This window comes from Mirounga leonina, unplaced genomic scaffold, assembly GCF_011800145.1.
Source record: "Mirounga leonina isolate KUSES-001 unplaced genomic scaffold, KU_Mleo_1.0 Mir_152, whole genome shotgun sequence".
Lineage (NCBI taxonomy): Eukaryota > Metazoa > Chordata > Mammalia > Carnivora > Phocidae > Mirounga > Mirounga leonina.
Window position 1 is genome coordinate 3,288,939 of NW_023270380.1, and position 26,703 is coordinate 3,315,641.

General features: G+C 45.1%; 1 protein-coding gene across 4 annotated transcripts in view; it reads right to left on the minus strand.

Moving 5' to 3' along the window:
- The window catches only part of SIPA1L2 (signal induced proliferation associated 1 like 2), a 213,774-nt gene that overhangs the window by 17,930 nt on the left and 169,141 nt on the right, over positions 1-26,703 (minus strand). For all 4 annotated transcript variants that reach the window (XM_035008465.1, XM_035008467.1, XM_035008464.1 and 1 more), the window contains 8 exons: positions 24,980-25,237; positions 22,935-23,018; positions 21,337-21,437; positions 20,838-20,941; positions 18,052-18,440; positions 11,345-11,569; positions 8,561-8,711; positions 6,462-6,681 (listed from right to left, as the gene is read on the minus strand). In XM_035008465.1, the coding sequence (XP_034864356.1) occupies positions 6,462-6,681; positions 8,561-8,711; positions 11,345-11,569; positions 18,052-18,440; positions 20,838-20,941; positions 21,337-21,437; positions 22,935-23,018; positions 24,980-25,237 (1,532 nt within the window). The remainder of the gene's footprint in view (positions 1-6,461; positions 6,682-8,560; positions 8,712-11,344; positions 11,570-18,051; positions 18,441-20,837; positions 20,942-21,336; positions 21,438-22,934; positions 23,019-24,979; positions 25,238-26,703) is intronic.

Here is a 26,703-nt window from a genome sequence, read left to right on the forward strand (position 1 = left end):
ATCCATCTTTTGTCACTGAGCAGGAAGATCCTTGTGTCAATGACGGTCTCCTTAAATGACGTAAGAGCACCTAAATTCTCCTCTGAATTATCATGATGAAAATCACCTCAAGTTCTTTACAGTTGTTTGGAAAATTATATAATTGGCAAAAAAAAAAAAAAATTACTGTTTTTTTGCCTGAGACTCCAAACCACCACAAATCCTTTGAAATACTTTTCATGGACATTAGGTATCACCACTGCCATCACCTAGATGGTGCTTACTGAGCATCTTCTACATTCCAAGCGCCACTGGGTACTATGTTAGCCCCCAGGGACAGGATGACCGGGAAGAGCCAGGCTGGGCCCTTGAGGAGCCCAGTGAGCAAGCAGATAAGCCTTGCTGGGGCTGCTGGGGGGGGTCTGGTATGGTGCAGGCAGGTGAGCCACTCCCACCGCTGGTGCACACCACAGCAGCTGTAAGTGGCTAGCTTCCAGAGTTTTGCAGAGGAGGGAGGAAAAGTACCACTTGTCTTAGGTTATCAAAGCCTGTTTCTTCAAATCCGGCTCTTCAGAGCTAGCGTTCCATCAGGAGCACACACTGCTTTTTTTGGCCAATTCAAAGAAGAAAGTGGCTTGTGGATTCCCAGGGATGGCTCATGTCCAGACACCGATGCCCGGGCCCTTGCCCTCCTTCCCAGACATTGATCTTGTGGCTTCCTGTTTGTTTATCCGCGACCGGAAAGGGCTCCCTATCTCTACCGAGTCCGACTTTATTTGTTGTTATAAATGCCAAGGAGCTTTCCTGATGGTCAGATAGCTAGGGTTTCGCAATTCCGCTCCAAAAACCAGGGAAGATTGAGAACATTTGAAGAAAGAGAAACAAGGGCCCTATGGAATCAGTCAAACCCTGCCCTGCTGCTGACGGTCCACGGATGCCTTCTGTAATGCCAACTGTAGCCAAGGGTCATCTTCTGCTATCAGCAGCTCTTACCACCTACGCCCCCCATGCTGAGCCTATACTGGAGTCTGCAGCAACTTGCGTGAGTACTGAATTATAAGGAAAGTACTCATTTCATTTATTCTAAACTCTCCCTCTATTCAAGCTTCAAGGGGCATCCTTCGCGAGGTGCCCAGGTCAAAACTACAGGACTTGGAAACACACCTAAGTTGATGCTCTGTTCTTATCTTTTGAAATTTAAGAACTCTTTTGAGTTTATGCTCATAGGAAGATTTCTACCATTCCTTGGAGAGCTTTGATCTCCATAAAAAAACAGAAATTCTCATGAAAGACCCCAAATAGGCAAAGCAACCTTGAAAAAGAAAAGCAAAGCTCTGGAGGTTTCACAATTCCAGATTTCAAATTCTATTACAAAGCTGTACTAATCAAAACAATACGGTACTGGCACAAAAACAGACACATAGATCAATGGAATAGAATAGAAAGCCTAGAAATACACCCAAAACTATATGGTCAATTACTCTTTGACAAAGGAGGCAAGAATATGCAATGGGAAAAAGACAGTTTCTTCAACAAATGATGCTGGGAAAACTGGACAGCCACATGCAAAAGAATGAAACTGGACCACTTTCTTCCACTAAACACAAAAATAAATTCAAAATGGATTAAGGGCTTAAACATGAAACCTAAAACCATTAAAATTCTAGAGGAGAGCACAGGCAGTAATTTCTCTGACATCAGCCACAGCAATTTCTTTCTAGATATGTCTTCTGAGGCAAGGGAAACAAAAGCAAAAATAAACTATTGGGACTCCATCAAAATAAAAAGCTTCTGCAAAGCAGGGGAAAAATCAACAAAAAAAAAAGACATCCTACTGAATGGAAGAAGATACTTGCAAATGGCATATCTGATAAAGGATTAGTATCCAAAATATATAAAGAACTTATACAACTCAACATCAAAAAAACAAATGATCCAATTTAAAAATGGGCAGAAGACATGAACAGACATTTCTCCAAAGATGGCATACAGATGGCCAACAGACACATGAAAAGATGCTCAACATCCCTCATCATCAGGGACATGCAAATTAAAACCACAATGAGATATCACCTCATACCTGTCAGAATGGATAAAATAAAAAACACAAGGAACAGCAAGTGTTGACAAGGATGTGCAGGAAAAGAAACCCTCATGCATTATTGGCAGGAATGCAAACTGGGGCAGCCACTGTGGAAAACAGTATGGAGGGTCCTCAAAAAATTAGAAATAGAACCTCCATATCATCCAGTAATTGCACTATTGGATCTTTACACAAAGAATATGAAAACACTAATTCAAAGGGATACATGCACCCCTATGTTTATAGCAGCATTATTTACAATAGCCAAACTATGGAAGCAGCTCAAGTGTCCACTGATAGATGAATGGATAAAGAAGAGGTGGTATGTATGTGTGTGTACACACACACACACACAGAGGCACTGGAATATTATTTGACCATAAAGAAGGATGAAATCTTGCCATTTGCAACAACATGGATGGAGCTAGAGAGTATAATGTTAAGCGAAACAAGTCAGAGAAAGACATATACAAAATGATTTCACTCATATGCGGAATTTACGAATTATTAGAAACAAAGGGAAAAAAAGAGACAAACTGAAAAATAGACTCTTAACTATAGAGAACAAACTGATGGTCACCAGAGGGGAGGTGGCTGCGAGGATGGGGGAAATAGGTGATGGGGATTAAGGATATGCTTATCCTGATGAGCACTGAGTAATGTACAGAATTGTTTAATCACTATATCGTTTGCCTGAAACTAATACAACATTGTATGTTAACTATACTGGAATCAAAATAAAAGAAAAAGAAAAAGAAAAAAAGAATTAAAAAAGGAAAAATAAGGGGAACAGCAACAGTTTTCGGAGGGGAACACGAAGGATGTGAGCCTTCTTAGTAGGCAGTAATATTTACATAAATAAGGCCTTCATATTATCCTCTTGAAGGTTCTCTTCCCATTTCAAATATTGTTTAATCTTGAAGACGGATTTTTTAATCAACCTGTGGCAGTTCTGTTCAGGATAGAGTCTCTTATGACATTTTGCAGATCTAAGAGTATTGGTATGTCTTGTTATTGTCTTAAAATTACATTCATAGCCTTCTTTGTAAAAAAGTATTTAAAACGGCAGAATTTTTATAATAAACATTTACCAAGAAAAAAATTACAAATAAATTAAAAGAAAATCAGGAATTCTCTTTAAACATGTTGGGAATCTGCCAGTGCTCAGGACTGTACTGAATAAAGCCAGGTGCCCAACTGGTCAAGGAGGAAAAGGATACTGGGAAAGCTTTTCAATATCACTGGTTCTCTGGCCTGTGAACTGTGTGTCCAAAGGGCCACTCCCCATTTTTTTCTATCTGGGCCACCGAAAAAAATTTGTTCTGAAATTCACTCGTAAGGAAAACAAAGGCCCTAACTGCAATGCAGAAACATTTCAGAATTATTTTCAATTGCTTGATCAGGTCATAGTTTCACACCTCCAAGTTGAGGACACAATGATACAGCATATTTCAGTGACTTCACAGGAAATATACATGAATCATGGCATGAATCACATCCAAAATGTGTTTGTGAAGTACCTGTCTCACCAGGTTGAATTAAGATCTTGGTCTCTAGAGAAGAAAGACTCAGAGACAGATTCAAATTTGGGACATTTACCAGCTAAAAATATCTGAACGAGAAGCCTGTGATTATTGTTACAGATACCCGTAGAAAAGCTGCAGCAATATTCGCTGTCAGGAGATGAAGCTGCTGACCCTTTCTCTGCACTATCCTTCCTCCAAATTAGGAACGAGTCTCTACTAGGGACAGACTCTCTCTCTGAGGATCCCATGCTAGGAATGCTCGAGGTTTAAAGCTTCACATGTATGCTTTCTGAGTTTCTGCCTAGCTCTTCTATGTGGTTCCTTGGCCATCCAGTGCTCAAAGTTGGACAGAACTGACCTCCCCTCCAAGCTTTCACGTGAGGCTAAGTCTCTGAGAAACTAAGAGAAACAACTGGACGACCTCAAGTAGTCCTCGTTTCTCGCTCACTAGACATCTGTTGTCCCAGTTTTGAACCATACTCCAAGAGCAGGATCTTCTCACTGCTACTCTGCTGAGTGACCTGAAACCACAGAAAGGGAAGGATGACTAAAGTCTGTCGAGGAGATAAAAAGTGTACTCACACACCAGGTGAGTGCAGGAGTCAGACACATCAACGCAAATTATGGCCCACTCCCTTGTTTACATTTTGTCATTTCACTCATTGAACCGAGAGAATTTTTTCTGAGGAGTTGCTACGGTAACTCAGAGAATTGGAGAAGTCTCATTGACAGATGAGGTTTCATTAAAGAGCAAATGGCAAGGACGGCTCTTACTGCTTTTCCTAGAGAAACGGACAATGAGGACAAGTTAAGGCAGTTTTGAACTTGGATAGTGAATAAGTAACGTATCCTACTTATGCGTTTATGCTTTGAAAATACTAAGAAAGGATGCAGTCCTTCAGTCGGTGGATGGATAAGTAAACTGTGGTGCATCTAGACAATGGAATATTATTCAGCACTAAAGATTAGAAGTAAGCTTTCAAGCCGTGAAAAGCCATGGAGGTAAGAGCCAGTCTGGAAAGACTACACACTGTAGGATTCCAACTATATGACATTCTGGAAAAGGCAAAACAAGGGAGACAGTAAAATGATCAGTGGTTGCCAGGGGTATGGGGGAGGGAGGGATGAACAAAGCACAGAGGAGTTTTAGGTGAAATGAAATTATTCTGTATGATACTGTAATGGTGGGTACATGTCATTTTACTTTGTCCAGACCCTCAGAATGTACAGCACCAAGAGTAAATCCTAATGTAAACTATGGGCTCTGAGTGATGATAATATATCAGTGCGGGTTTGCGGATTCTAGCAAATGTATCCTGCTGAGGGATGTTGATCAGGAGGGAGCCTGTGCCTGTGTGGGGACAGGGGGATTTGGGAACTCCCTGAGCCTCCTGCTAAATTTTGCTGTGAACCTAGAACTGCTCTAAAAAAAAATTCATTAAAAAAAAAAAAAGGATACATATCTTTCATATGGAAGCAAGTAAAGGGTAGGATGGAAGAATTACATCAACACATAGGCCATGGATGATTTCATGACCACACATCAAGCATTTTAAATAAAAGAAATTATATATGCAAGAAAATAGTTTCACTGATTTTATGAAGGCTTTCAAGAGAACATTAAAGTTATCTATTACAAAAAAGGAAAAACATTTAGAGAATTATTAGGTTATTAGAATGTATTTGACCTTTCATATGGTTATCAAGAAGGAGTTTGAAGGTTTCCTCAATTTAGGCAAATGGACTCGTTATAATAGGTAGGCTATTATGTTACTTAAAGAAATAGATTAAGAATTTCATGAGACAAGGTTCATTTCCAATTAGGTTACACATCAGAAGAAGCATTATTAGAACTTTTATTTCATTTAGCCTGAGACTTCTATGTGTATGATGGAGTTTAAATTGGTTCTAAAGATAATGCTTTTTATGATGAAACAAGGAAAAAAAAACCTGATAATGAATATATTTCTGATTAAGTCCTCATTCTTTCTGTACAATAGAAACTAAACTCTGAAAGAAAGAAAATAAAGCTAGTGTAAAAATAATTATCACCCTTAAACTCTGACACATTAATAAGAAACGGACACTATATAAATATCAAAGATTTCAGGGTGTGAAGGAAAATCATGCAGGAATTGCCTCATTAATCTGTGATGGGAGGAAACCGGACGCAGAGAGCTGAGGGATGAGCTTGAGGACATGCTGCCGCCCGTGGGGAGAGCCCGGTTAAAGACCCGGGTCTCCTGACGCCCGTCTACCACCTTGACCGCCACTGGGTATGTAATGTCGAGAAGAAACAGAAACAGAAGGCTACCCACCAGAGTATCTACTTCCCGTGCCATAGGTTCTTCTTTATAAAATCAGGTCTTAAGATATTTTTTATGAGTTTAATAGCTAAGATATTTACCTATACACACACACACACACATATAGATATCTATAGATATATGACCACTACTTGATAAAAATGTTTAATATGAGGTTTTTAATTTTCTTCAAAATTGGTAGTATTGCCTAACTTTTTTTTTTTTAAAGACTTTGTTTGAGAGAGAGAACAAGCGGGGGAAGGGAGAGGGAGAGGAAGAGGGAGAAGCAGGCTCCCCAGTGAGTAAGGAGTCCTATCATGATGTGAGCTGAAGGCAGATGCTTAACCATCTGAGCCACCCAGGCGCCCCCGGTATTGCTTAACTTTTAGAAAATGTCCACTCTGGTGCTTTTTATCATATTTAAAATTAATAATAAAAAAAGAAGATACCAAATAATACATTTATTTTAAAAAATAAACCAAACCCCCCAAACCTCTGTAGGAGATGACCTGAAGAGCCCACACCCACAGAAGCTCAGCAACCCGCCCCCCCCAACCCTGCACTTACTTCTCAGGTTCCCCATGCTGGGCGCAGGGTGGGTCCGGGGGGGCAGCGTGCTGTGGTAGGGCGGGGTGGTGCTGAACAGAATGTCGTTGGGCAGGGCCTGGTCAAGTACTGAACTTCGAGAACTGCCGAAGGAAGACCCCCTCCGATTGCTGCATATGCTCTCATCCGAGAGGGTGCGGTACAGCGATCGTCGCGGAGACAAGTTCCCATAGAACGAAAACTAGGGGTTTAAATGTAAGGGGAGAAGGGGGAAGACAGACGTGAAAGAGTTGAAAGCACGGAACTGATTGGAATAAATCCGGGGGGTACACAGACCCCTCGCTCACCCTGCTCTCTGGGTTCGCCCTAGGCAGACAGGCAGGCACGGAGCATTAGCTCAGGAATGCTAAACCAGGCGTATGGGTCATCCAAGCACATGCACCAGGGCCCTGGTGCAGTTATTGGATTTGAATGTTTTCCTCCTTTGACATTCTGTGAAATATGATCACGAATTAGACATGCACGGCTTTATTAATTCTGAAATGTTAAACGGAACCTCCATAACCTCAGAGCAGTGCTCCTGGAAATGTAGAAGTTGCAATTTCCGGCACAGTTATTCAAAAGCATACATAGCGCTGGCTTGATTTTAATTTGAAATGACTATGTTTTCAGATTAGGCAATTTCTGTACCAATCAACTGCATGGGAGGTTCAAGCTCATCTAAATAATAATAAAACTAATTCTGAACACGGTAGCTTTCTAGGCCATGCAAACAGGTTCAAGAAAAATGCTATCAGTCCAGGAAAATCTTCTTGTCTACTTAAAAGTCATCAGCCACAAAAGTCCATTACGATTATTGAAAATGGAGCTATAGAAACCAATCATAACCAGATTTAAGGGAACCACTGAAATGACTGTGTGTTAACTCCCAGATAGGGTGAGGAAAGTTCTTACTCAAGAAGCAAGTGGTCCAATACTCAAGAAAAATGAAATTGAATCTGACTTTTCAACTTTTTCTTCTGCATACTGAACCACATTCCTTTTATATAAACAACAGTAAAAGCCAGAATGTTTGCATCAAACAAATACAGAAGTGGCTATTTACATTTGTGAGTGCAGCAAGGAGGCTAAAAATATTTCTATTGTATGTGTTCCTTCCATTCTGTCAGGCCTGTCCAACTGATGAATGGTAACTGGAATGTGTGCAGACTACAAAGTTAAATTTACGCTATGAAAAGAAGGTGATTTGTCTTGGGTGGGGGAAGACCCACATGCCAAGGAGTTTATTCCTATAAAAAGAAAAGCTATTTGCACTTTTTGCACAATGGTCTGCACCCAAGCTTATACAGTACAATATACACGATTGGATACAAGTTTAGAAAAAAAAAGGGGACTCATTATGATTGACTTCTTCTGGGATTCCCTCTTCACACACACCAGCAGGTCCTTCAGAACATGATTACAGGCGCATTAGATTAAAGCAGCTTTGAGGTAGTATCTAATTAGAGTGTTATTCTAAGAACACAATTAGGTTAATTGCAGTATTGTTTTATTATAGGGAAGACAGAGGCAGACAGACTTGCTGTTTACCCTGATCACAGTCAACATGGCAATGCCTGATTTTTTTTTTTTTTTTCCTTTTCATTTGAACAAGAGTGAGCTCCGGATTAGAAGGGAAAATATCCAGATTCCCTGTCCTCTCTATCCATGCTAGAAAGCTGCCCTTCCTAACCTCTCCCAGGCTTGCTCTGCTAACCGATACAACAAACCCTGAAGAGGGTCAGCCACGCACAGACTAACAGGTAGAATCATGAGAGAATGCTTGTGGGTGGGTGGGGATTCCTGAAACTTCTGAGTCTCTTTAGACCCTTCTTTTTTTTTTTTTTTTTAAAGATTTTATTTATTATTTGACAGAGAGAGAGAGCACATGAGAGGGGGGAGGGTCAGAGGGAGAAGCAGACTCCCTGCCGAGCAGGGAGCCCGATGCGGGACTCGATCCCGGGACTCCAGGATCATGACCTGAGCCGAAGGCAGTCGCTTAACCAATTGAGCCACCCAGGCGCCCCCTAGACCCTTCTTGAGTACTTCTGGTAACTTCAAGGCCTCTGGGAGTCGCTAACCTTTCTTCGCCCCTCCTCCACTGAGGGACTGTCAGGTAGCATCAGTTTCAGGAAGTCTTCTTTGGACAGCACGTGTTGAGTTTCTGAAGCAGCATCCCCCACCACGGTCTGCTGAGCTGCTGCGGACAAGAGATCCATCTCGCCATACAGCCTGTGGAACAAACCAGAGGGGAAATTAAGAGCAGGGGTCAGTCTCTCTGTCAAGTGCCTGTAGCCTGAAGGATTGAAATCTGCTGTTTCGACAACTGCATACTCATGCGCATGATGCTTAATTATTAAGTCAATTCACTGTTGCTGCATCTGCGCCAGACCCCCACGTCATTTTACATCTTTGAAAGGAGCTCAACTGCAAAGTTAGAGTTCTGAATAATTCAGAAAGAGATCAGATCCCCGAAGCCCTGGATGGGAAAAAATAGAGCCCATTTTTTTTTTTTAAAGGCCCATGTCAGAAAACACATTTTCAATAATTCATCAGAGATTATCATCTGTCCTTTGCAGGCACGCTTCCTTGTGTTTCTTAGAAACTCGAGAGAGGCTTTCTCTTGTGGCTAGACAGCCACACCCCCACATCTCACCCAGGCGACACGGAGAGAGGCACCCGAGGGAGCCTGAAGTTTACGAGTAATCGATTCAGGCGTGTGCCAAGCATGTTTTATTATCAGCAATTTCGCAAGGCCGTTTGGATAAAGAAAGCAACTGTCTCCCTTAATTATCAGGATATAAAAATGTATTTACGGACAACAAAAGAGTGTCTCACAGAATTACTGTTTTCAGCTCTTTTCCAGGGAGAAAACCGGGGAGTCATCTTTGAAAGGTTTACTCGGGAAATGCAATCTGAGCAACCAACATTCCTGAGGACACAGGGAATCATCAGTGGCTGTACTGTGGGCAGAGGTGAGCGGTCCTTGCCGCACGACCTCCAAGGTCGTGTTCCAGGAATCCGTGGCCCAGGGCAGCAGGCCGCAGAGGATGACCTGGGTGTTACTGTCACGTGTTACTGAGATGACTCTATTTCAAAAGCAAGGCTATCATGTCACAGGGCGAGAGCTCACTGGGAAATTACCAGAGTAAGAAACTCACACAGACATGCTCAAAATTTTAACAGTAGTTATCTGGAAGTCTCTGTGGCTTTTGCTTTGTTTCTGAGGTGGGTCAGGTTCAATCAGTGAGCGTTCCACAGTATGATTTTAAAGGGATAACTGGAAACTTGCAGAGGGCATAACCGATCTTCTATTTTATGTACAATGAGACGGTAACATTCTGTAGTTCTCTGTGGCACAAACACACTATGCTTGGCTAATCCTTTTCCGAGCATCTTTCAGTGATCTGGTGGAACACTGTTTTTGCAGTCTGCAGGTGTTAGAGATTCATCACTTCCACATTAAATGGAGTGTTTCCTTGTTTTAGGAGCCCTTGACTTAGCTGGACAAGGCCGGGGGTGCCTGTTGCCCCCACAGGATGAGTACGGCCCACCACACAGAGGCCTGGCCTGAGCACTGACCCCGTGTGATGCTCTGCTACCCACATCCACAGACCCCTTCCTCACAATGCCCCTGAGGTTGCCCTTCTTTGACTGAAGGTCAGTGCCATCAAACCTGTGTGTTAAAATGCACAAACTCTGGGGGCTCTGGAGAGAAGAGCATCCACACGGGCACCTGTCACCCCTTCCTGACTCTCTGAGAGAGCCCTCCGCTCCAACAGTGCTTCCATACAGAACTTAAAAGGCTTGGGATGCACTTCTGGGAAGCACTCAGAAGACGTATTAAAGAGGCAGAAATACCAACGTTATCATCAGGAATTTGCATCTATGGTCCAAAAGGGTGGTTATCACTATGAAATTCCTTTCTAAATAACTCATCTGCAATTATTGACATGATGGTTCTTTTTTTTTTAACAAGAAGATTCCATTTCTGGTTTCAACACTGAAATGATTTTTTAATTGAGAAAGCAGTATCAGGCTCTCCCTATTTAAGAAGTGGGATCATGTTTTAAGGGGAAAAAGTGATACCAGTTTACCAACCAAACAAAATCACTGCAGCCCCCAGCGCACCCTCCACGCCTGCTGGTGTTGATAGTACTTTGGACCCAGCCGAACACGGGGACCTCATAATTTGGTGCATGGGAGGGTTTTTTTTTTCTTAAGGCTGTCCTTTTAAAAATAAGCAAACGAATAGTGAAATGCATTTGACTGCCCTTGCTTTGTATCCTTGAAATGTGATTTCTTTACCTGTCTCTTCAAAGAGACAGTAGCAGTTTCCACATGTCCTATCAAAGAGATTATCGGTGCCTTTTTTCTTTTTTCAAATAGGTACATAACATCCCTCCCTACCTGTCCCCATAAAACTTAACGACTGAAAGGGAAACCAAAGTCATGTTAAAATTAGGTAGATAGAGTACTTTTCCTTTGATGATGTCACTTACACACCAAATTTAAGAAACACACTCACGGACTCTGTGGGAATTCAAATTGTCCTTGAACTTGTTTATTTACAGGCTCTACAGTTGCACCATCAATAGCATATTACCATGACTTTTCTATTGCAGGCAGCTTTTTGGAAATAAGAATAAAGAACAGGGATTTCTTTCGATTTTATATGCAAACGTCAAGGAAAGAGAAGACTTTCAAAGAGAAACATAAATGCTAACATTTCAGAAGTTTTACAGAGATGTTTCTAGATTACTCCTTTTTAGAAAATCTACTTCTGTCGGGGGGAAAAATACACGTGCTTAGTCAATCCCCACAGTGTGTAAGGTTGCCTAGAGACGAGCCGCCGGCCACCTTACCTCTGACACTCAGTCACTTCGGGCTCCTCAGGTGGCGGGCTGCCCTCCGATTTCTTCCAGCCGATGACGTACTTGCTCACTGCCCCTTGCCTGTGGTAGGGCTTGGACACGGACCCAGGGACCTGCTGGGCACTGCTGTGAGACACGATGTAGACTTTGGATGTATCCAGAGACCCACTATTTTTGGAACAGTGAGCTGAAGGGCTTCCTGAATGGTGTGAACCACTGAGGAGAAAAACAGACAAAGACTGTCATAGAACCAGATTCCAGCATTGCTGGCATGCCTCCAGATTCAGGGCCACCGTGCGTTACCCCTGGGAATGAGGCAGACCCAGCCGTCCTTCCACCATGGGCCTTGATAGAATGCCTAATTTTCCACAGGCTGAGGACGTTCATGTGAAAGCCGTACCCCTGTGGCTGGAAGGATGTTAAAAACAATCAGAAGAAAATCAGAGAGAAACACAAGCAACGTACTTAAACTGATGCTTCTAAAGACGGGAAACCCAAAAGAAGGTGCTCGAGCTCAGCTGCTGTCCAGAAAATGCCAACGTAAATCACGACAGAGTATCACGGCGCGCTCACCACACGCGCAAACATGGGAGTGTCTGACCGTGAGTGTCCAGTGTTAGCCGGGCCGGGGAGCCATGGGTGCCCTCCCGCTGCTGGTAGGAGTGAAAAGTGTGTCAGACAGTTTGGAAGGCAGTCTGGACATGACCTGCAAAGGTGTGCACTGCACGGCGTATGACCCAGCAATTCCGCTCCTCAGGGGACACCGCAGATAGACCCCTGCACGGATGCAATTGGAAAGAGGTAACAGTGTGGACAGGAGGACTGATCTTAATAGGTCCCCAACGGTGCAACCTGAATCAGCAGTAGCAAAATGGACAATCAATAAACGAGAATGGGTAAAGGGAATATGCCATGAATAAATGAGCTGAGCACACAAACAACTCGGCTGAGCCTCACAGACGTCATGCAGAAAAAGAAGCAAGTCACAAAGAATACGTCAAGTGTGATTCCATTTTTAAAGGAAGTTTATAAACAGGCAAAATAGCGTTCAGAAACATACATATTCGGTTAGTAAAACAATGAGGAGACGCGAGGGCAGGACGATCAGGAAAGCGAGTTGGTGGCTACTGAGGAAGAAGGGGCTGTGGGTGGTAGGACACGGGGATCTTCTGACACAGAAATGCCAATTCCGTATCTGGTGGCTGTGTGCATGTTTGCTGTATGACCACACGATAGAACAGCCACAAAATAAAATTTAAATGATGCAATCCCTAAAACAAACGAACAAAATTGTTTAAAGTCAGTGTTTAACCTAAGGCCAGAGGGACTCCCCACTGACTGTACAACCACCTCTTGAAATATAAAAGCCTAAAGACCTTTTTTTAATTCAGGAAGATTGACAATATAACGTTTTATGAAAAATGAATAAGAACAGAGATCAGGGGATTACTCTACAAACATGAAAACATTTAAATGTTTAAATTATGGTAGGCCTCCTGGTAGGATGAAATATAACCTTATTCTGAAAACCCTGATAAGCACCCACCTTTCTAAACAACCTACATAATCAAGCAAGTATCATATGATGCAGGCAGTAAAAAAGAAAAGTCCAAAATTAAGAATGGTTATTAAAATGGACTTGTTATAACATTTAAAAGGAAGTAGGGTAACAAAATAAACCAACTCATTTTTGACAGTTTACATAGCTGGAGACACTGTGGTATAGGAAAAATTAAAAAACAAACAAAACAAAACAAATAAAACATCTCATTTACTACTATGAAGTAACTCAGCTGCTGGTGGTAGGTCTGGCATTCCTGCGTGGGACTCAAAGCAACTTCAGTCTGGGCTCTAGAACGTGGAATCCGGGGGCAGATATTTCCTGCCTTCCCAGCCCCAAGCTACCCAAGGAAGAAGCAAGGACTAAGAAAGGGAGCTAATGAACTCTTTTCATTTGCTGGGGTGCCCACCTGGGAGTCACCTCCCAAAATGAAAGCTCCACATCCAGGCAATGGGGTCTGAAGGCCTGTATATTTTCCCCTTAAGCTGCTTATTTTGAAAAACTTCAGATCTGGGGTAAGGTGTAAAAATAGGAGAAAAACGCCCATCCATCCTTCATCTACAGCCACGAACTATTACTATCTTGCTACATCTGCATTATTCCTCTGTACATATATTCCTTCCTGAACCATCTGAGAATTAGTTGCACTCTTGCGTTTCAGCATAGAGCCCCTAAAAATAAGAAGGACGTTCTCCCACATGGTAACAACATGATTATCACACCCAGGAAATCACACATTAATGCAGTGCTATCACCTAATATATAGTCTAAATTCTAATTTCCCAACTGCTCCCAATAATGCTTATGGTAATAATTTCCCCATTCAGAGCCCAGTGAAGGACAGTGCGTTGCCTTTAGCTACCACAAGCATCACATACCTTCAAGTCTTGATTATCCCTGAGATGTTTTATAGTCAAAGTCTTAGGGTTCCCCAAGTCTGGGACAGTTAACATGCTGCATAAGCCACTCACATGTCCTGCTGAAATGACCAAAATGAACATCTTTTGAGAATGTATTATGAATAATGATAGCAGGGTCAGAGGCCGTTCTGTGCTTTTCTATTCATTTTACAAAAGTTATTTTGCTAATTCAGACTTGATTAAAACTGTCTTTTACCCCAAGAGTAAAATATTTAACCTTAAACTCTAAGAAGATCTTGGGGTCATGGGTTTGAGCCCCACGCTGGGTATAGAGATTACTAAAGAAAATAAACTTTTTTTTAATTTTTAAATTTTATTATGTTATGTTAGTCACCATACAATACCTCATTAGTTTTTGATGTGGTGATAAATAAACTTTTAAACTCCAAGAACAAATTTACTAAATCGATTTGATGAGTAATATGGCAAAACTCTATGCTTAGCAGCAATAACATCATTATAAAAGTTTTCTCTGAAATGGGCAAATATTCTAGAATGTTGGTAATAAGCTTTTCATGAATCCTTCCCTTCTAGACTAAAGTTCTTATTTTCCAGTTTCACCTCCAACTTCCAATAACTGCTACTAAGAAAAGGGTATGAATAATGATAAACAAGCGATAATATGAGCCAATATGCAGAAGAGTCCAGAACAGGAAATCATTATTATTTTCTGCAGTTGATTCATTTCACTTTGCAAAACCTTGGTCAGGCTGATACGAATCCTACTTTGTGTTCTGAGCTCTTACCTAAGTGCCCTGCCCTTGCAGAAAGACAAAAAAAGGGGGGGGGGGGGGCTGCTGAACTAAAGGTCTGAGCAGCAGAGAGAGCAGGCTGCATCCTGCTTGTCTGCTTGTCCTGCTTTCTGGATGACTCCCACGTACCCCTCCACCTGCCACAGAAGCTTGTCTTAAAGAGTTTTAAGTCCTCCGTCTCCCTCAGCCCAGTCCTGGAATCCTACCACATATACAACTCCATGCTTGCTTTCCTCCTGGACGGCTGCTGGGGAGCAAGCATGTGGGCGCTGGGGCTGGTGGAGCTGGCGGTACAGGAGCTGAGTCTGAGTATTAAGAGCATGCCATGCACTGATCTGGGCTCCTGAAAATCAGACCTGGGAACGGCTGATCCCACGTGCCTCCTACTTTTCCAAGGGAAACCCCCCAGTGGGTTTATGAACTCAGTCAGTAAGCATTTACCAAGCACTCTTCCTATATGCCCTCCTTTGTGTCCCAAGGAGTCCAAGGCCCACCATGTGCAGAGAAGTGCACTAAGTTCTGTGGATACACAATGAACAGGACAGGTCAAGGGCCTTCCAGCCTCCGGGACGCTCCGGTGAAGGGAGGTACCAGTGAGCTACAGTTGTACGCGCAGAGATGCACAGAAAGCACAAACCATTTCAGCCAGGGGTGAGTGCTAACCAGAAAGTAAAACGGGATGGGATCCAGAGTGCGTGGGGGCCGGGGTGTGACCTCAGCCTGGATGGTCAGCCCTGGCATCAGCCCCTACAACAAGTTCATTCTGCTCCTTCTGCTACTTGGGCTACTCCCAGTCACAACCCAGACCCTTGAGCGCTGGGCCTCAGCTCCCCAGTGACCACGCATCAGCTCGAACAGAGACAGGAGAGGAATGTGGGGGGCTGGTGATTTTGTCATCACAAACATGCTGGCCCTTCAGGGTCTAGAGAATCTGACAGAGGCTTTCATGAGCAAAATTCCTTTTACCTCCACCTGCAGAGACTTTAAATCTTAGTGTTAAATATTTTAAAGGTAAAGTATCAATATATTTAATGCTTAAAGTATTTCAAGATAAAATACTTATATTTTATACATACATAGATATAACAATCTTTAAGAATTTTAAGTATTTTAAAAACTTCAAAATGTTTTAAGTCTTATTTTCTCTAGTTCTCCTGCGCAGGTCAGAGGACAGAAGGAAGTATTCAAAAGATTCAATTTAATGACTGAATTTCGTACTGAATCACAAGAAAACCCCAGCCAGGTGGTAAAGATTCCAGTCCCTCAACATATATCATTTCCACAACAGCTGTGCACACATTCAGCTTAAAGTGGTAGAAAAAAGTAAAATCAATCAGAAATTCAATCTCCCACTTTTATATACTTTCTAATAGCCTCACCCATTAAATTAATGAATGGTTAAGGTATTCAAGAAAATCCACTTCAAATGCCTATAAATATCCCTACCTCTATTTATAAACGAATATGCTCTCAAAGCGGCTTCCAGAAATTTTCCTTAATAGTGCTACAAAATTCTATTTGCGATGCCCATTACATTTGTCTAATAAGGTCTCCTGAAGTCAGCTGTTTTACAAAACTTGTAAACTCTGAACAAGACATTAGGTGGGTATAAAATCCCAAGATGATTTCTATAGTATACCCAGTTTTCAACTGTCCTGGAAGTTGGATAGGAATAATGCAGGTAACCGAAGTCCCTGCTAATATGTCTATATTATATCAGTTATTTATCACTAAACATATTTTAAGTCAAATTATTAAAGAGACCTGGTCAACGGTAGTAAGAACATCTATTTTGAAAATAATCTCCATATCCCATGCTCCCTCTGCCCCAACAGAAGGAGACTGAGTGTGGGTGGACCCTTAGGATTCCCCTGTCTGGCAACCGCTCCCCCTTTTCCTGGTGAAACAATACCCCGATTTTCTTCTGGGGAAGCAGCTGTCTTCACTGCCCCTCAGCCGCATGGTTCAGCGGGGGCGTGGGGGGTGGGGACCGGCCCTATCGAGGAGGGACTTTGCCTGCCTCAGACAGTGGTGCCCCCTACCACAGTGGTAAAACCAAGGGGACGTGAGGTGATAATATGCAGATGGGGGTGGTAGAGTTTTTGCCGAATCTAGAGAAGAACCACACTTTCTTCCTGTGGACATTGGAGCATGGGCTCGGGGGGACTGCAGGTGACACGGTCATTTTCAACCAAGAGGGGCCCCCTGAGATTTTGGGGGCTATCATGTGGAGCTTAAAGATGGAGGTTGACCCAGTCTTGGGTGGTATCATGGAGCTGCAAGCAGAAGAACCTTGACAGTTCTGGACTTTTCAGTCACAGGAGCCAAAATACTGCCTTTGTCATGTGAACCGATTAGTGGGGAGTTTGACTTGTAACATAAACACCTTCTAGTGACACGAACGGTAACTGAGACACTGATAAAGGTGTGAGCCACAGGACGAGAAAAGCGGAACAGCAGCAGTGAGTTTGCGCATGCGTGTGCAAGTCTCACAGAGATAATTTTGCACGACTTCCAGGGGAGGGAAGCTGGCTTTGAGAATGGGATCACATTGGCTTTGAGAATGGGATCGCGGCTCCTCCTGTCTCTGCCCGCTGACTGCATAGGGGGTTGCCCATCATGGCTTCAAGCAGAGGCCCCGTGAAGTCCCTGCCCCTGGTGGTGGCCATGGGAGGAAGGGAGAAGGTCTGGGGGCAGCAGTGGCCTTGAGAAGAGCTCGGGGGAAAAGCCCGACAGTAACCGGGAGCTGAGTTAGGAAGCCTTGCAGACAAGAAGGGAAATTAGGGTGGTCTGTGTGTAGGGCTTAAATTCTGTCCACTACCTGAACAAATAGATTTTCGTCTCATCTGACAGCAGAAATCACAAATTATAGGAGTTTCAAAACTGTTGTACAGACCTACATCACGTAAGAGTTTAAAACTACTTGTAACTGTGTATTAAACATCTGTACTTCCAGTACAATTCCTTTAAATTTAGCGAGTCTTTATTAAAAAGAAATTGAACTGATAATCTGAATGTACTCTCCGATGTCGGGTCCCCCACTCTGTAAGGGGGCCTTTGGAACACAGAAGCCGCGAGCACTGCCTTCATCGGGGAGAGCTACGCACAGACAATGCAGGCCCCCCCCAATTACCGGGCGCTCTAACCTGAGTACTGTCCAGCTTCTGTCCACGTCTCCCAATAACTTAGGAACAGATTAAACTGGGAAAGAGAGGTCAGTGGCCTGACTCAAGCAATTACTATCTGTGCACAGTTCTCTCTCGAGTTAAAAGAGGAGGTAAAGTTACCAGCCACGCTAGTGACTTCCTGGTGTGCAAATTTCATAATCAGACTTCCAAAATAAGCACTTCACCCGAAGTCAGGTGGCTGGGCGGCCAGGTGACAAGACACCTTGCTGCTCCCGTTTCAGGCCCCTCCCCGACCCCCGCGGGACCCGGGGGCACCGGTCGGGCGGGGGGCACTGACCTGGAATGAGATGAGATCTCGCTGAGGTCACCCATGCTGCCGTTGGCCGCGCTGCCCGCCGAGATGGCCGGCGCGTAGCCGTGTACCGCGAACATCTTCGCCTGCTCGTCTTCGGGCCCCGAGATGTCGACTGAGTCGGCCCACTGCTCAGCGCGGCTGTGGATCACCGACCTGCTGCCCGCCAGGTGCACGGGGCCCAGGACCGCAGCGGGCATGCAGGGGGCCGTGTCGATGCCGCTGTCCGTGGAGGCCCCCTTGATGTAGGTCAGCCCCAGCAGCTCCGGGTCCATCAGGTCCCCAGACCCAAAGTGCTTGTCGTCACTGTTGCTGGACGTGTTACTGGAGAGCGTGTTGCTGCTGGAGTGACTGGAGCAACTTTTGTCTCCAATCTTGGGAAGAGAGAAATGGGAAGGCTTCAGACAGAGCCCATACTTTGTTTCTTTGTGAAGACGATTAGTCTCACCCAAATGCACAAAGCTACAGAACAGATGATCGCCCCTGAACCCTTTCTACTCGCTCTTCAACATGAGGCAAGGAGAGAATTCGCTTAAAAAAAAAAAAAAAATCTGATTTGATGCAGAAGTCCCAGATTCCTAATTCCTCTCACAATTCATTTTAAGTTAAATGGGATCTTCTCAAGCCTCTGTTCAATTATTCGTGCCCAGCGCACGGAAGTATGACCACGGTGTCACTAACCAGAAAATAATCAACACATGTTACACAGACTGGGAAAGCACATGGAAAATTACATAAAGGGGGAGAGCAGCCTTTTACCAAGAAAATTCTCCTGTGACAAAGTACAGTGCCAGCCCTGGGTGTGGGCAGATGACTCGGGTTTGAATCACAGTGGCACGGTGTTGTCCCATCACTCAGCCCCTCTCTGTGCTCCTAACACTGAGCTCGGGTGATTGGTACGCGGACCCAGCAAGATCATACACTGTAATGTCCCGCAGCTGCAAAGCGCAATGTAGTGTAAGTGACTCCTCTGAGAGAGCCCAAGTCACCGGGTGCCCCAGGTGCTAGTGTGCAGGGGCTCTCTTTGCGGTCCCTGGAAGAGAAAAGATGTCCCCATCTGACCGAGGTGCCCCTAGAGACACGGCTCCTCTGCGTAGCCCGGGAACACCTACGAGGCCTGAAGCACCAGCGAAGGGTGGGATCGTGAGGACAAGACCATGCCCTGACCTGTCGTAAAGTGGCTTGGCTTTTCTTCTTCAGGCCACCCCATCAGCTCCTTATGCACACCCACCTGCCCTTGACCTTTTCAGTGCACTGATACTCTCCGGGTCTACTCCTAGACCTGCCTTCCTTTGTTTAAACCACCGTTAGAGATTTGTGAAGGTGGAATTCTAGGGATACTGTTAGGCTGACTCAAGACAAGGTCCCAACAGTGCTAAGGGCAGGAATGTCACATGTGTTCCCAAGCCCCCGCGCTGTAAAGCTCGCCAAGGACTCCTGAAGGAAGACGGAAAAAGCAACTAAGTCAGAACACGGTAAAATTTCTTCACCTGCAAGTTTTCAAAACTAAGCTACTTTAAAATGTTGGCTTTAGGGGCGCCTGGGTGGCTCAGTCGTTAAGCGTCTGCCTTCAGCTCAGGTCATGATCCCAGGGTTCTGGGATCGAGCCCCGCACTGGGCTCCCTGCTCAGCGGGAAGCCTGCTTCTCCCTCTCTCACTCCCCCTGCTTGTGTTCCCTCTCTCACTGTGTCTCTATCAAATAAATAAAATCTTTAAAAAAATAAAAAAATAAAAAAAATAAAATAAAATGTTGGCTTTAGGGCACCTGGGTGGCTCAGTCGGTGAAGTGTCTGCCTTCGGCTCAGGTCATGATCTCAGGGTCCTGGGATCGAGCCCTGCATCGGGCTCCCTGCTCAGCAGAGAGCCTGCTTCTCCTTCTCACTCTCCCTCTGCACTCTCTCTCTCTCTCAAATAAATACATAAAATCTTTAAAATAAATAAAAGTAAAATGTTGGTTTTATGTGGCAACGACCCACAATTCATGTTTCACGTTCGACAGAAAGTTTTGCTTCATCGAGCGACAGCAGCTTGTAAGCTCACCCAGCGGGTGAAGAGTAAAGGAACAGTAAATGAAACACTGCATGCAAATGACCACGAGCCACGTGCCGGGCGTGGTGGGACCACTGCCTGCAGGGTAGTTAGCAGCCACAAGCATTACTGGGAACCATCTGGAACTGCACAGTAAGTGGCCAGCTATGGGCAGAGCTGCTCCGACCACACATGCCACTTCACAGTTTCCGGCCATGCCCACCAGCTAATGCCCACAAGGGGGTGAAGAGTTCACAGATAAAAATAGGACTGTGATTTAGTAACTATTACACTGGGTATCAGGGATCAAAAGGCTGAGGGTATAATCTTGGCTTTGCCAATAATTTACTGTGTGACCTTTCTTTAAGGTTCTTTACAAATCAAGGAGGGGAGAAAAAAGGAACTTACCTTCTTTTTTTTTTTTTTTAAAGATTTTATTTATTTATTTGACAGAGAAAGACACAGCGAGAGAGGGAACACAAATGGGGAGTGGGAGAGGGAGAAGCAGACTCCCCGCCGAGCAGGGAGCCCGATGCGGGACTCGATCCCGGGACTCCAGGATCATGACCTGAGCCGAAGGCAGTCGCTTAACCAACTGAGCCACCCAGGCGCCCAGGAACTTACCTTCTTTACTCATTTTTACCTCGCCCCCACTGAGAGTCCCTGGCAGAACTGCTAATGCTGTGTGCTGAGATGCCTCAGAACGGCTGTGCGAGAGATTAGCCCGCCAATGAAGGACTTACGTGGGAAAGCTTATTGGGGGAGTCCTTGCAACTTCCATCCTTCGGCAGGGCTCTTTCTTTGTAGGAACTCAGGACCTTGGAGGGCGGGCCATGCCATTTGGTTTCTGTCACATAAAGAAGAGAAGAGTTGAATATCTAATTTCTAGTGTTAACAAAAGAGCAAAGCAAACACAGAAGCAGGACAACAAAATGGTCTGGTAGAAATGAACAGGACTGTGGTCCTGGAACTTTCTGGTCTCACCGGACTCTAATAAGAGTCCACAGAACAACTACCATAAAGCTAATGTTCCATGTCCGTGGGCACCACAAGTACCGTGGCCCATGACCGTGTCCCCTGTGACACTGGGAGACCCAGCCGACCACACGGGCATCGTCACAGGATGGTGCTCACCATGGGATGAACGCACGCATGAATGAATGAATGAATGGACAAGGGATGGGAGAAAAGAGGGAGCAGGATGGGAGGGCTGGCCAGCTGACCAGCCGCATGTCTTATTACCCAGGTGCCTGCTTCCTTCCAGGCTGTCCTCCCGTTCCCTGGCTCCTTCACACTCCAAAGGGCCCGCGCCCTGGGGCTTGAGCAGCAGAGGAGAGTGGCATCTGCAAAGAGCACAGAACTGAGTGGCTGCTGGCCAGGCCCCCCCTCGCATACCCGCTGTGGTGTTGCTCCCGCGCGGCCCATCCCGGAAACCCCCCCGAGGCTGCTTCCGGCAACCGGAAACGCCGCTGTCTGCCGGCCCAGCCCTGCCAGACAAGCTTCAAGCACCTGGACTCGGGGACTCTCGTTTCCCCACTGGCTCAACAGAGGCACCTGGATGACAGCCATTTACAGACACAAAAGGGCTGCCGAAGCCAGGAGGCTGGAGGACTGTCCAGGGTCAGAGAGGCTGTCCCCAGGAAGCCGAGTTGGGGCTCATGCTTTTGTTTCGTTTCGTTTTGTTTTCTCTTGTGCTGAGAGTACACGGCGCTGATACTTCATGTCAACTTTTTTAAGGAAAAGAAAGTAAGATGGACCGGCTCGAGACTACTTCTAGGTGGACTTTGTTTTATGAAAACCCCACAGATGACAATAAAATCTGACAAAAGAAAGAAATCCCAGGAACGTTCTTCCTGCTACCAAGTGATTTCTTACTTAGAGGATTCTGTGACAGATCCTGGTTTGCAGAAAAAGCCAGAAATGGCTTTTCCACTGATTAAAAAAAAAAAAAAAATCCCCTCTACTTTTCAAATGCAACTCGATTGAGAAAAATGTCTTTACGTTCAAGAACTCCATCTATTACCTAAGGTAGCGAACACATGTAACTCTGACTGCCAACATCTACTTCTAAGCCCAGACCAGAAGGCAGCGGGTTCCAGGGAAAGACGTTTCCCTCTGCACCTGAGAGAGCAGTAACAGAAAGCCACTGTTCCCCCAGGGAGACCCTTCTCGTCTGACCTGGCCATTCTCTCATCTCCGGATTCAATTAAGAGCAATACAGGCAAACGATGTTGCCAGGAGCACCTCTTCCTCCTGGAAGTTGTGAATGTTTCCCGAGTTTCTGCAGCTGTCAATTCAGCATGTGTGTGTCCCCAGGCATCCTTGGGTGCTACCTGACCTGCCGGCCGTTGGAGGCGACCCCCCCGCACACACTCCAAGGGACAGTCCTCAGCCCGATGTGTGAGGTGCCCTTGTACTGTTCTCAAACAGGAGGCAGGACAAGACTGCCAAATGCTAAAGCTGCTTCTCCGACCTGGGGCTGTGTTTCGGAGAAGACGCGCTTCCCAGAGAGGCTGGGAATTTACTCCTCCATGGCAATTTAAGCGAGGGGGAGACTGCCAAGGGCTACTGTCTGTAGAGTCCCCACACCCTTCATTTTCACAAAGACTTTCCTTATTAAAATGAGAAAACAGGCAGGCTCCGAATATGGACAAATGAGCTCTACTTACATAGAAATGATGAGCTTTTGGGCCTGGACAAGTGACTTATTAAAAGCCTGTCTGGCATTTTTACATCCCCCAAATGGCCTCGTACATAGCAGGCACACAGTAAATGCTTCTGTGCGAGTCCCTGACCAGGTCCCTCCCAGGGGCCAGCAATGAGGGAAGACTGAGCAGTACCCGTCATACGCCGCTTGTGGTCTCCAGGGTCCGCTGCTGCCAGGCCCAGGGTCACTGGAGGACGACTGGTTGCTGGGTGAACTTCTGAAATGGTGACTAGAATTATTAACAGGGCACCGAGGTATCTGCGGGGCGCCAACATCGGGACCTGGCCCGTTTCGTTTCACCAATGAACTCATTTTACAGTGACAAAGAAAAGGAAGAAATACACATCGCAGAGTAAAACAGAATGAACTGTGGACAAACAGACCAAGAACGGGTGATGCCGGAGACATCGGGTGGCTCATGGTTGGCAGTTTATTACAGGAAAGAGATGTAGCAGGAATAAGCCTTCACCATCTGAAGATTTTAAAGCACAGTAATGACTCCAGTGAAATATGGAAGGACCACAATAGAACCCACCAGAATACAGAATTATGAAAACATTACTACTACTTGTTCAATGAAAACTTAACGCAAGGCATGTTCTGGTCCTGTATTTAAAACCAATGCAGACAGAGAACTCTAAATTTGTCAAAACCATTTATTTTCACACATCTATTGGATGCAATCCTATTTATTTCAGACACACAAAAATAAGTAATACTCATGAGAATGCACTTGATAAAGATGTGCTCACCAAGTTTCCATTTTGCTGCTAGAACCCTCCAGACCTTTTTTTCCCCCTATAATTTACTAAATTTTACTTTAATAAGGGAGGCTCTTGTAGACCCTGCAGATCCCTTTCCTTCTACCTGGGCTACTCATGTGCCCTTCTTTAAATATGGGGAGTTTATAAACTCAGCGGACCTCTGAGGAAGGAGACCCAGAGCCAAGATAATTTAATGTTAAATCAAAGGAACACTGTTTCTGCATTCAACCTCTAAACAATAAACTGGAGAAAGGAGAGAAAGACCTCATGTTTTAATCTTACCAACTATCAGCAATACTTATATAGGCCTACTACATGTCAGGAATGGGTCTGAGCAGTTTGCAATTACTGATACAGTCCATCTTCATAATGCCTGCAGAGGTCTCTGTTATTACTAAGTTTATTTTTCAGATGAGGAAATTGGAGGTGGGAGAGGATGAGTAATAGTCGAGGTGAGCATACACCAGGTAAGCAGCCTGGCTCAGCACCCTTGCTTCCAACAACTCTATTAGACCAGAGAGCCCGGCAAACCAGTTTGAGGAAACTCATGGTGTCTCCATGGCCCGTAAGTTACGAAAAAATGAAAACAAAAGCAGTAGAAATTAGTAACAAAACAAATTTGCCAATTATGCACCCTGAATTCCCACCAGCCACTAATACCACAGATGCACTTTTAAACAAGTGGATACTCTCACTGAAAAATTAATTCTAGGGGCGCCTGAGTGGCTCAGCCGATTGAGCGTCCGACTCTTGGTTTTGGCTCAGGTCATGGTCTTATGAGTTGTAAGATCAAGCCCCGTGTCAGGCTCCCTGCTCAGTGGGGAGTCTGCTTGAAGATTCTCTCCCTCTGCCCATCTCCCCAGTCTCTCTCTCTCTCTCTCTCTCAAATAGATAAATCTTAAAAAAAAAAAAAAAAAAAAAGAAAAATTAATTTTCAACTTAACTCAGTTTGCTTAAAATAAGAAAAAAGAAGCAAGGAAATGCTAATGATCTTGGGACCTCTTAAAATACTATACACATTAGGATGATGGGATTTAGTCACTGATTTTGCAGTTTTATTTATACTCAAGACTGCTTGCACCTATCTAGAGGCTCATGAAGAATCCCTTCTCGGGTGTCTTGCCCAAGACGGTGGAGGGAGCGAGGTGACCAGGAGGACCAGGGGAGGGAAAGGCACGGCGCTGGTGGGTTGGTCTGGGGTAGGACCTACATGGTACGAGCAGCACCACCGGGCGAGGCGAGGGGCAGATCCCAAGCGCCACTGCATCTGGGGCCTGCCCTACAGCCGCACCTGCCAACTGGTGCAGAACAAGCAGACTTAGAAACAAGCCAAATAAGAAGGTCCCCCCTGTAATGTCAAGTTCTAACCCCAGCGTTCTGCAAGGGCCGTCCCAGAGGAAAGGTGCAGCCTCACCTCGTGCCATCGGGCAGCTTCCGGTCGAAGGAGGTGCTTCGAGGGATGGCAGCCTGGGCCTGCTGTAGCAGCTGCTGGCACTGCAGTCGGTCCGGTGTGCCGGGGACGGGGGAGGCCCGGGCCAGGGGCTGCAGGGCCGGGGTGGGCACACGGTGCCACGTGGTGTTCCTCCGGAAGGGTGTTTTGTACTCACACGGGGTGCCTTCACTGTCCAGCTTATACTCCACCATGGGGATCCGGCAGAGCTCCGAACACCCTCTGTTGGGCCGAGAAGAGCAGGTAAGTAGGGAGGCTCAGTGCCAGGCCATCAGCATGCCTGCTTGTGGCTTCCAGATGACGGAGGAGAGCCATCCACCCCCAGGAGTGTCCCTGGCTTATGGGGACTCTGTTCATGACCCAGTGGGAACCAGTAGCATCCAGTATCATGCTTGTGGCTCTGGTTAATTGACAGATATTGCTTTAGGCATTATGTGTCTATATCCTGTCTCTCTGGGTCGTTCGCAAACTTCTTAGACCCGAATGTATCTTTATCCAATTTGCATATGTGGAATCATACACACTGAACACGGGGCAATAAATACACTTGAAGAGATTAAAAATGCCTCATATGAAATCTGAACAGATTCAAAAGAAGTACAGTTATATAACTAGGAATTAGTCACAGGTCACCTTTTCTATGGAGTCTGAGAAAAGTGAAAAACAAAATTAGTAAACGCTGTCACAGTCAAGGGGAAACCCGAGTGCCCATCCGGTCAAAGTGGGGTTCTTAGTTACCATGTCGCTCTCTTAAACTAGCGTTACCGTTCCCCAAATGTCATCTGCTGGAGTGCTCTCTCATGTGCTTAGGTGACCAGTCAGGAACGTAAGACCTGTTAGCCTCAAACTGTGACTTAAGCCAGACATCTCTCAAGTTTCTCATTAATTACGCAGTGCAAATGGTACTATTAACCTGACCAAAGCCAGCCTGTGCAACCAGCTGGCATGGTATGGCAAGGACACAGAAGACAGGGTAAGTTTCAAGTCTGAGCGCCAGGGCACATCATCCCAGTTTAGCGTGTTCATAGAGCTGGTGCCTCTCCATTCCAGAGTCAACAGAGAAACTTGCTAATATTCACCCCCTGAGAAATCCACTAGGGTAAGGTGTGGTTCTTTAAAAAGGAGACTTCCCATTCTCAAGATGGTAGAGGAACATTTCAGCCTCTTTTCAAAATCATTATATAAGAATGAGGAGAACAAGAAACAGAAACAAACTTGCCCACCTATAAAACTTCAGACAGCTGAAACTCTAAACCACAGCAATCACAGATGGAAGGCAAAACCCAAGAGTGTGCAGAGGGAGCAAGGAGAGACAAGACCACTCCCTTTACACAACCCCGAAGGGGCACAGGGACGGGAAGCACCAGGCACTGCAGGAGGCAAAAGTGAGAGAGAAGGCTTAAGAGGGGGTAATTTAGAAAAGAGAGAACAAAGAAAAGTTGGACCCTGGGCACCATCAGCACCACATGGCACCAGGGTCTAGTCAGGCAATAACGACCCCTGACTCTAGGGGGCAGGAGCAATGGTCTGGGGAACTCCATGTGAAGGATCCAGACTCCAGGGAAAGAGGAGAGCATGGCTGAAAACAAAAGATTAAGTGAAAGCCTCACTGGAAAATGAGACCCAGAGTCATTTCCCCTTCCTTCAAACCCAACTTCAGAATGCTGATCAGTCTACAAAGACCAACG